At 36.3% G+C, this 11,101-nt stretch overlaps 1 protein-coding gene across 1 annotated transcript; it reads right to left on the bottom strand.

The window, feature by feature from the left end:
* Window positions 1–408: 408 nt before the first annotated feature.
* On the bottom strand, window positions 409–10,235 carry LOC129319438 (uncharacterized). The gene is made up of 4 exons (XM_054964503.1): window positions 9,948–10,235; window positions 8,718–8,788; window positions 1,688–1,823; window positions 409–716 (listed from the first exon to the last, which is right to left on the bottom strand). The coding sequence occupies exons 1-4, from the start codon at window positions 10,102–10,104 to the stop codon at window positions 634–636; spliced, it is 447 nt and encodes a 148-aa protein (XP_054820478.1). The 5' UTR covers window positions 10,105–10,235; the 3' UTR covers window positions 409–633.
* Between the last annotated feature and the right edge of the window lie 866 nt (window positions 10,236–11,101).

Raw genomic sequence — 11,101 nt, 5'->3', positions numbered from 1 at the left:
ATAATAAAAAATATAATTATTAAATTCTAAACTGAATTTTCAATAGTAAAAGTAAAGTTGTTAATATAAGAAACATAATTATTAAGTTTAATTATACAATGACAAGTACACATTTTATATAAACTTCTGCTTTGAGATCAGTAATTTTAGTTTAGATATTACAAGCAGCTGATAATAAATTCAATTTAATCATACAATAATAAATTTGCTTCTTATATCAACAACTTTAATTTAGACTTTAACAAATACATTTTCAATTATTTTGTAGAGGGTCAGAAATATAATTTTGCAAAAAAAAATTATACAGATAATTCTCTCAAGACTTCAAAATAATTATCTAATTTTGTGGTACAATTTTGTTATCGACACATTTTGAAGGGATTTATTTGTCACTTTGGCAAACTACAATATCTAGCCCGGAACAAAGTTGCTTTTGCTTTTAGAAAACAGGGACAGAAGATAATGTTTTCATTGTGATTGCAGTGATTATTTGAACATATTAAACAAAACTAACCTACATCTGCAGCAATTATATAATACACCTGAAGTGAAGCAAACCATTGAAAAAGGTAACAGCTCAGTTCAGAACTGGGCTATAATAATGGGTGAGCAATGCTCAATCACACGTCAAGCTTAAGAGGAGGCAGTTCCATTTTTCCCCAGTTGTCTTTGCCTGGCTCTCTCCATCTTCCGTTTCCTCCTCCATTCCTCAAGGGCTGAAAATGACAGACATGTGAGAGAGTAAGAACAAAACAAAAATCAAAGCAGGATCTGATAAATAAGTTTTGTATAGCTTCAGGTATCTCTGCATCGTTCAATTTGACCAACATGCATGCTACGTAGAAAGTTCAAGACTAAATTGTAAATCGTAAAATAAAATTTTAAATTTTTTCTTTCTTTTTTTATATATAAACACAATATTATGGAAAGTTCAGGATGCCTGGAAACAAAATTTTAGTTTGGATCCCCACTAGTGACTGGCTGATATGGAAACCCAAGTCAAGCCATCCGGTTGAGCCATTAAATCATCAAAGCAATATCTTGACTAGTTTGATACAGTTAGGCTACAGTTTTGACTATTAACCCTTAAATTAGTGTCTTAACTGGTTCAATGATTGGGCTAGTTTTCAATATCTTTGAGGAAAAAGTGAGAAGGAATCCACACTAACAGGTGGGCCACCCCACCTTTCTCACCTTACAGCTTCTTCCAATCACTGGAGGAGATCCAGGTCTCGTGGCAGGACATATTAGCAGATTCAAGACAAGATAAAGGCAAAAATTGAGGATTAAAGTAGTTGGCATGAAACATAATGCTGGGAACAGGTCATATATACTGCAGCTTTAGGGCTTAATATGCCATGGGAATTAGAGCATGTGTAACACTAACACATTAATCAATTAGCTTAGAAAGAGGTGGAGGTTGGAACTTTCTCTTTATGTGGGAGAAATCAATGTGAGGACTGAAAATCAACAATGTTAGCAGATGACCACTAAACATAACGAAAATCAAAAGACAAAATTATCTTGTTCTCAGTGACGAACCATTTTTTTTTTAAAATAAGGCTACTGCTATAATTACAGCGTTCAATGACCAAAATCTGAGCATAATGAAATAACTGATCCGTGACAGAACTGCCAGAATATATTATGGAGCAAACAAGGGAGAAAGAGTAATGATTGAATTAACCTTTCAAGCTGGCAGCATCATTGAGGGAACGAAAATCCTTCAACCTTTTAGACAGATCAACTGCAGCAGTCTGCTTAGTGTCTTTCTGCTGGACTTTTTCTGGTCCTGTGTATGCTTCCTGCTCAATCTCTTTCACCTACAATGAAAATGATTCATACATAAGAAGATTATTCCACGTCGTAAATTCTCAGAAGTTTCCACAACCTTTTCACATTTTTACAAATATCAGTCCCCACTCTACCCCTTCAACAAAAGACGACAAACAGGAGAGAAACAGATGCTGGATCAATTATACACTTTGCCATGATCAACCCAAGAGTTTAATAAGCTTCTTTGCAGTTGCAATAAGTTAATCCTTCAGATGGATATGACAGAAACTGACAAACTGTAAATACCATTCCAAATTCCAATTAACAATAAGCTAGGCATGCAGACTTTGCCAACTTAACCATGTACTAGTGCTGCTGTGTCTTTTCAAGGCAAATTAGGCAATATTTGAGACTTGAAAGGAAAGAATTTACAATGGGAGGAAATTTTATTTTGTGAACCTGATAGGAGCTCAGAATAACCGGAAGAAATAATAAAAATAAATCTATTAAGATGATATAGAACAAGAATCTCGTTCTATATTTTTCTCAATAGCCACACTCGGGAGAATCTCCAAAAAGTTTGAAAGACTGTTTTATTAATATCATGATATGCTAGCTTCAAGGTTGCTAGTCATATTTATAATGCTAAATACAGTCTAAAATAAAATCTAGATAACTATTTAAGATAATGAATAAAATTTATATAACTAAATAACTAAATAAAATTTCCTAAAATCTAAAATACTAAATAAAATCTAACTAGATAAAATCTGAATCTAAAGAATTAAATAACTACATAAAATCTGAAGAAATATCTAAAAATTAAATATAATACTAAATTAAATTAAATTAATCCTAATTTATCTTTTGCTTCTTCCTTCTTGAATAAATCTAAATTCTATTCAGAATCTTATCATTACCCCCCTTGAAAACTCAACAAGTTGAAAAGAAGGGAATTGAGCATGCAATAGGTCATAATCCTCCCAGCTCGCTTCTTCCACAAGTCGCTAGTGCCATTCCACCAATAGTTCAAGCAAATGATAACGAGTCCATCTATGATCTAAGACTCGATGAGGTCGTACATGTAACTCAAAATCAGCAAATAATGGTAAGGCAATGGGTGCAAGCGATGGATCCATCCCATGAACCGGGCACAAGAGAGATACATGGAAAATAGGATGAATACAAGCATCTGTTGGCAGTTCCAATTCATAAGCTACTTTGCCAATTCTTCGAAGAATCTTGTAGGGCCTAAAGGAGCGCAGTGATAATTTTTTAAACTTTCGCTTGGCAAGGGACTGTTGGCAAAAAGGCTGTACTCGCAACCACACAACATCGCCCATAGCATACTCGACTTTCCTTCGATGCTTGTGAGCATAAGCCTTCATTCGGTCTTGAGCCTTGAGCAAATCATCCTTCAAAAGTTGGATCATTGCATCTCTAGTCTCAAGTTGATCTTCCAAGTCAGCTACAGGTGTTTCTCCTTTCACATAAGGAAGTAAGAGGGGAGGATCTCTCCCACATACCAGCTTGAAAGGTGAATGGTTGGTTGACATATGATGACCTGGGTTGTATGAGTATTCCACCCAGCAAAGGAACTTCTACCAAGACTTGGGTTGCTCGTGTGCAAAACATCGCAAATAGGCTTCAAGACTGTGGACCACTTCTATTTGACCGTCTGTTTGAGGATGGTAAGCAATACTCATCTTCAACTTGGTCTAACTTAATTGAAATAACTCTTGCCAAAACAAGCTCATGAAGATAGGGTCCTTGTCAGAGACAATTGAGCGAGGTACCCCATGTAGGCGGATAATTTCTTCACAGAAGATTGTGGCAACCTTCTTGGCAATATAAGGATGTGAAAGAGCAAGAAAATGGGCATACTCACTCAAACAATCCACCACTACCAAAATAACTTCAAACCCACCAGACTTTAGAAGACCTGTGATAAAATCAATTGAGATGTCCTCCCAAATCTAAGAGGGTATAGGTAAGGGTTGAAGAAGTCCTGCTGGAGCCAGAGTTTGATACTGATTTTGCTAACAAGTGGCACAATGTCGCACATATACTTTCATATCTACTTTCATTGCCAGCCAACAAAATTCTCCGAGAGACGTTTAAATATTTTAAGAAAACCATCGTGTCCTCCAATAGTAGTAAAATGGGCTTTTGCTAGTAACTTTGGTCGTAACTGTGATGAATAAGGAATGACCACTCAGTGACCATAGAAAAGTTTTTGATTAACCAGGTGGAATCTAGGACGAGAAGTTGGATCGTTTTGCAAATCCTGCATTATTGCATTAGTGAATAAATCTAAGGCCAATTCAGAGGGGAGGTCATGTAGCTTGGGCGCTAAGGGGACTGCCAACTGAAAAAAATCTGCATGTTGCGATCGTCTTGATAACACATCAACCCCCTTATTTTCCACTCCTGCTTTGTAGATAACAGTAAAATTAAATGATAAAAGCTTGATGATCAATCTTTGTTGAGTGTTGGTGGTGATACATTGTTATAGTAAATATTGAAGACTGGTGTGATCTGTTCTAACAAAGAAATGCCTTCCAAGGAGATAATGACACCATTTTTGTACTACAAGCACTAACGCAAGGAGTTCACGATCGTAAGTGGACTTGAAGCGGTTAGAAAAGGAAAACCCTTTACTGAAGTGAGCAATGGGATGGTTGTTTTGCAACAGTATAGCCCCAATCCCTTCGGTGGATGCATCGCATTCAACTGTAAATTTCTCTTCAAAATTAGGCAAGTGTAAAACAGGTGACATCATCAATGCAAGTTTCAAGCAATTAAAGGCCTTCTGAGCTGGTTCAAACCATAAGAAGGCATCCTTCTTAGTCAACTCAGTAAGGGGTCACGCAATAATTCCAAAATTCTTCACAAAACGTCAGTAATATCCAGCAAGGCCTAAAAACCCACGTAACTCCTGTACATTTTTTGGAATAGGCCATTCACATACTGCCTCCACCTTTTTTGCTTCTACCTCCACTCCTTGGGCAGAAATTTGGTGTCATAAACAAGGAACTCTTGGCCTCCCTATAAAGCATTTTTTTAAATTGACATAGAACACATTTTCCTGTAGTGTTTGCAAGACAGTGTTCAAGTGATCCTGGTGTTGTTGGAAGGACGAACTGTAGATCAAAATATCATTAAAATATACCAATACAAATTTTTGCAAATAAAGACGAAATAAATCATTCATCGCCGCTTGAAAAGTGGCTGGAGCATTAGTTAAGCCGAAAGGCATGACTGTGGATTCATGGTGCCTAGAATGGGTTCGAAATGCTGTTTTGTAAATATCATCAGGTGACATCCTAATTTGGCGGTATCCAGATCGTAGATCCAATTTGGATAAATACATCACCTCATGTAGCTCATCTAATAACTCATCAATATTGGAGATTGGATATTTGTTTAGAATTGTGATGCTATTTAATTTTCGATAATCTACACAAAAACGCCATGAACCATCCTTCTTTGCAACCAACAAGACTGGGCTGGCAAATGGGCTAGAATTAAGCTGAATGAACCCTTTTTTTAATAATTCTTCAACTTACTTCTCAATCTCAGTTTTTTGATGATGAAGATACCTGTACGGTCATAAATTAGGAGGATTGGCCCCTGGTAGTAGGGTAATGGAATGTGAGTGATTTCTAAATGGTGGCAAGTTTGTGGGTTCTTCAAAAACAAATGGGAATGCTGCAATTAAAGGTTCCAGGTTGAAATATTGGAGAGGTTTAGAGTCAGCGGAAGCTTCAATTCGCATTGAGTTAAGCTGAACACATCTAGTAGCATTAGGGACTCCCTGCAGCTTATACCTCTAACCATTTATCCAGAAAATCATAAAGAGTTGATTCCAATTGACTTGCACTGTGTTGAGAGATGCTAGCCACTTGATGGTTAAACCTGTCAATTCTACTTCCACATTTTTGTAGATTCGGTTGCAACGCACAATACTACTGTCACCGATTTGAACTCCAAAAGTAAAAATAGATGGGTAGTTAGATGAAGTTCTTGGATTAATGCATCAAAGATCAAATTGTGTGTGGACCCACTATCCACTAATAATAACACCTGTTGAGAGCCCAATCTTCCACTAAGTTTCATTACTGACCCAGAGTTACTGCCAGGATGGCATTTAATGAAATTTCAGCTCCATGTGGTTCTATTTCTTCGAGTGCAGCGTCTTCAAGTGGAGGAATAATCTCCTCGCCCTCTTCTATGACCTCCATTAAGGAGAACGAACTCTTGCATCACTGCCCAGGCTAAAATTGGTCCCCACAGCGGACGCAAAGGCCCTTCTCCCTCTTGCACAAGTGCTCGGTGTCCATGGAAGCTGGTCTGGCCAAGCTCGACGATGCAGTGTTGAATGAAGAAGACATTGTTGGGTTTTTGTATGAGTTCGAAGATGCCATCAAAGCTTTCAGGGCCTGAGTTGTCTGTTCTCGTACGAAGGCAAAGGAAGAATCATAACGATTCTAAGTCTGTAAAACGTTCAGCTTGGACCCACGAGAGAGAAGCTTCCCTTCAAACTCTAATGCAAGACTCATAGCTCGATAAACACTCGAGTTTGTGAATACATACATTGGCGTGCAGGTCATCCTTTAGTCCGTTCAGAAAAACACCGAGTTGGCAGTGCTCCGGCCAATTCTTGACTCGTAATGATCGTTTAGCAAATTCTGCTCCGTATTCCTGCACGCTTCCTTCTTGTTTGATGCTACATAGGAATTCGTAGAGGTTTTAGTACTCAGGGGGCCCAAAATTCTCTAGAAAAGCTGTCACTAGTTCATCCCAGTAATGAAGCGTCCATTCATGGCTAATCCAAGCAAGCAAGTCGAGGGCGTCACCTTCCAAAGACAACGAAGCTACATCTACTTCATCTTCTTCAAGTGTGCCATAATCTTTAAAGTATTTTTCAGCCTTCAAGAACCAACCTCATAGATCACCTCCACTAAATTTTGGGAATTCAATTTTTGTGCAATGAAATCTGCTACGTCTATGATTTTCTTGCTCTTCTTCACTTTCTTCTTCATAATAACACCTGCGGGAGCCCTCATGGGCATTTTTGCCTTTGTTGAGTACAGAAGCTTCGAGTGCCTCTATTTTCTCTTTTAATAAATCCAGAGGTTTGAGTCTTGAGGCTATGTCAGCTAGATCTGAAATGATCGAGTCTTGATTTTCTGGGGAATGATTGGATGAATTGTTAGGATGGTTTGTTTCTTGACCCGTACGAGTAGTAACCATGACTCTGATACCAAATTGATAAGAGCTTAGAATAATTGGAAGAAATAATAAGAATAAATCTATTAAGATGATATAGAACAAGAATCTTGTTCTATATTTTTCTCAATAGCCACGCTCAGGAGAATCTCCAAAGGGTTTGAAAGACTGTTTTATTAATCTCATGATATGCTAGCTTCAAGGTTGATAGTCATATTTATAATGCTAAATACAATCTAAAATAAAATCCAGATAACTATTTAAGATAATGAATAAAATCTAGATAGTTAGATAACTAAATAAAATTTCCTAAAATCTAAAATACTGAATAAAATGTAACTAGATAAAATCCGAATCTAAGGAATTAAATAACTAAATAAAATATGAAGAAATATCTAAAAACTAAATAAAATACTAAATTAAATGAAATTAATCCTAATTTATCTTTTGCTTCTTCCTTCTTGAATAAGTCTGAATTCTATCCGGAATCTTATCAAAACTCCTAGCCATATTGAAGAAACAAAATAGGTTAACTTTGTACTGAGTTTTCAATGCCAGTACTCAATCTCTTTATGTGTCCTTTCAAGTGTAACTTTTAAATGGAAACAAAACTAGTTTATCAATGGGAGGTTGAGTATAGCAGATAAGACTAGTCTCTCACAATGAGATGAACCTAAATTCAAATCCCCACTAAAAGAGGTGCCCATATTTAGTTAAATAGGATTGTCTCCAATAGGAAGATACCTATGAGCTTGAAAAAAAAAAAATCTAGTTGGGTGATGTTAGGAAAGTGTGAGATGAAGATATTGCACATCTTATTCCATAAATGGAGATGCAACACATCGATGATCACAATGCATGTTCATTCCACAGCAGTTACATAAAAAGTTTTGAATCTTTTCCCTTCTGATCAGATTATACTAGGAGAAAAATTACTTGTTGTGAACAATTTACAAGGTTGATTGATAGTAGAGTACAATGGTATCATGTAATCTATGTAACCGACCCCACCTAGTGGCTTGTTGTTGTTGTTGAACAGTTTACAAGGTCATTCATTGGTAACACAAGATATTTCCATTGTATGCTACTTAAAACATATGCTTTGTCAATTACAGCTATTTACCATCAATTGATTGTCATCAAATTATAACCAGTAGGACTTGTTCAAAACAACTGATACCCAGCAGTGTACTAGAAAATCAACTTTAAAACATTACAACTTAAATCATATTTAAATAAAGACTGCAACAGAGAGTAAGAACACTGGATGGACAATAATTTCATTGCAAGATTAGTACAATAATAAATCTCTCCCCCCCCCTCCTTTTTTTTTTTTTTGGTGAAAGGGGCAATTACATGCACAAAGACCTTCCAATTAGAAACCTCCCCTCACATACATGCACATACCTACCTGGGGTTTTAACTAGCAACCTCCCTGTTTAGGGGAGGTGCTTGATGCCCCACCACTGTGGCACCAGGCTTGGCAATGATAAATCTTTCCAACTAGCTTGAAAATAGACATTTGTAAGATAAATAATAGAAACACATCAAATTCATTGCATCATGCCAAAATCTTCAAAAAAACTATCATTTGCTGGAAAAAAGAAAAAAGAAAAACATTTTCCTCCAAATCATTTGGCCACTTAGTCATATACATCTGATAAAACTAGAAATAACGAATATCATGACAACCATAATTCCAAACTCACTCTTTTTATCAGCTCCAGTGGTAGCATGGCAAGACGAATCTCTTCAGATTGCTTGATATAGCTTAGTTGATCTGAAATCCAACATATCACACAGTCAAATTAAGCAATCATTTTAGCAAGAGAGCACCAAGTTACCATAGGAATGCCAAAAGTAGAACCAGTTTGGAGATATAATACGCAATGTATTTCTGTACAAAACTCAAAACTATAATTTTGATCACTTCTCTCATGTCAGTGTAGATTCTAAATTCAATATCAAGACTCCTATGCCATGTGACATAGCTTTGGAAAAATTTACAAGTCAGGAAGAAAGCTGGACATTCTATCAAGCTCTATATTGAGTACAGGTTAGAGCCTCAATTGCTTTGAGCGATTGAAAGGTCTGGATAGATTAAGGAAAAATCAATCAGAAATCATTGACAAAAAAAAAAAAAATCAATCTGAAATCAGAACTTGACATGATCGTTGGTTTTTCTAAATTCAGAAAGCAAGTATAATAATTTATAAATGTCATGCCAAAGCCGTGTGCCTGATTTATTTCGTTATCCAAATGCCTTGCTCACTTCTATTGACATTTTAAGATAAGTAACAAGTTTATAATAATTTTTCTTATTATATTTATTGTGAGGCATGAATGTTTCCCACACCATAAAACATTGAAGACCTCCTGACTATTCATTTGAGGATTCGGGTGAACGTTTAGCCTTCATCACTTTAAAGACCCACAAAGTTTGTAACCGCATGGTCTTAACTGTGGCCATATCAATTCAAAAACAAAAACAAAAACAAAACAAAACAAAACAAAACAAAGCAAAGCAAAGCAAAATCCACAAAGTTGAACTCAGAAAATACTGAGCAACTCTAACTACTAATTGTGAATTTTACGCGAATATCCGAAACGTATAGAATCTGATCGTAGTAGCATTAGCATATTCGATAGCCAAGCCAACCCAAAGTCAATGATCTAACAACAATTGAACCCAAAAATCATCCCACAACCAAATCAGAGTACTGCCAGACACCCAAGAAGAAGACAAATGAAAAGAACATCACCATAATCCACCAAATAATTGCGAAAATTATGAGCGAAAATCTTGTTTAAAGAAATAAAATCCTCTTCAATCCAAAGCTAAACTGTCCAAAATTAAAAAGAAAAATTGACAACTAAGCAATGATCAGGTAAAAGCAAACCGAACAAGTCGAAAGGTAAAAAGAAAGCAGAGAACTAGCCTGAATCGGAGGGTGTACTGGAGAGTTTATTTCGGGTGTAGGTGGAAGAAAGAAGGCCTTGGATCAAGAAAAGGGCAACAAGTAAGTTAAAGAAGCACACGAGTATTGTTGCGTTCCTGAAGGAGAACCTCATTCTCCACCATTGCTGAACCTCCATTTTCTTGCGTCAATGTAGAGATGGTGGAAACTGTAAAGGATTCTCGACGAAGAATCAAGAATTTCCTGTATTCACGCCAAGATGCGCGCGGGGGCCACGAGGCGACTTCAAGTCAGCCTTTTGCCCTTCTTTCGAATGCATGAAGTTTTTGTGCGTTTCTAAATGTTTTTTTTTTTTTCTTCTTCTCCAAGGGGGTGTTTCGATAAGGGGAGGGGACTTCTTTTGGTTAGGAAGAGGGGAGAGAAAATTTTTAAAATTTCTCCTTCTCTTCCCTCCAAAGCCTCCCCTTCAAAATGTGGGGAGAGCTTCCCTCCTCTAGAGCCGGAAAAATGAGCCGAACCCATCAGGCTAGCCCGTTTAAGCCAGTATAAGAGTAGGGCTGGGCTTGAAAATGAGATTCCAAAATGATAAATCGGGCTTAAACAGACTAGCCTGTTTAAGCCCGTTTAATTTAAGGCTTAAAAGGATCGGCCCTGCAGGGCCGAGGGCTAGCCCGTTTAAGCCCACATATACATTTTTTTTAATTAATTCTCATAATTTTTACTCTTTTTAAATTTAAAAAAAAATAAATTAAATCTTACTCCACATCACATATTAGCCCATATTTACTGAGGATGGAAGGCAAAAAAAAAAGAAGGAAAAATAGCAATGAAGAATCACTAATAAAAAATTATATCAATCAATGATCACTTGTCAAAATTTGAGTAGATACTTGTGAATTCAAGTTAGCCTTTATCAATAAGTATTCATTTAGGTTTTAATAACAACTTATTTTAAATTAATAATAGTTCATTGTAGTTTATTTTTCATTCAAGTTTTGACAATAATTGATTCTTAATTGATATAAATTTCATACAGAAATCCTTGGCTATTATTTTCTAAAAAAATACAACCTTAAATCCCCTAATTCATCTAGATCCATGATAATGATTCATTCAGTTCAACATTTACTCCTTTAATTTTGATTGGGTGTTTGTCGGCTTAGCCGATCTATTGC

This window comes from Prosopis cineraria, unplaced genomic scaffold, assembly GCF_029017545.1.
Source record: "Prosopis cineraria cultivar Desert tree isolate PC_DT_omini unplaced genomic scaffold, ASM2901754v1 PC9, whole genome shotgun sequence".
In the NCBI taxonomy this organism is placed as follows: domain Eukaryota; kingdom Viridiplantae; phylum Streptophyta; class Magnoliopsida; order Fabales; family Fabaceae; genus Prosopis; species Prosopis cineraria.
Note: the sequence above shows the minus strand (reverse complement) of the source record. Positions and strands in the feature narration are given on the sequence as shown.

What these genes read in the sequence shown, in the direction of transcription:
- LOC129319438 (XM_054964503.1), bottom strand. Translation starts at nt 10,104, where the DNA reads ATGGAGGTTCAGCAATGGTGGAGAATGAGGTTCTCCTTCAGGAACGCA. An exon ending in CAGTACACCCTCCGATTCAG is followed by an intron (nt 8,789 to 9,947) that starts GCTAGTTCTCTG and finishes GTTGGATTTCAG; the next exon opens with ATCAACTAAGCTATATCAAG. An exon ending in TGATGCTGCCAGCTTGAAAG is followed by an intron (nt 717 to 1,687) that starts GTTAATTCAATC and finishes TGTCATTTTCAG; the next exon opens with CCCTTGAGGAATGGAGGAGG.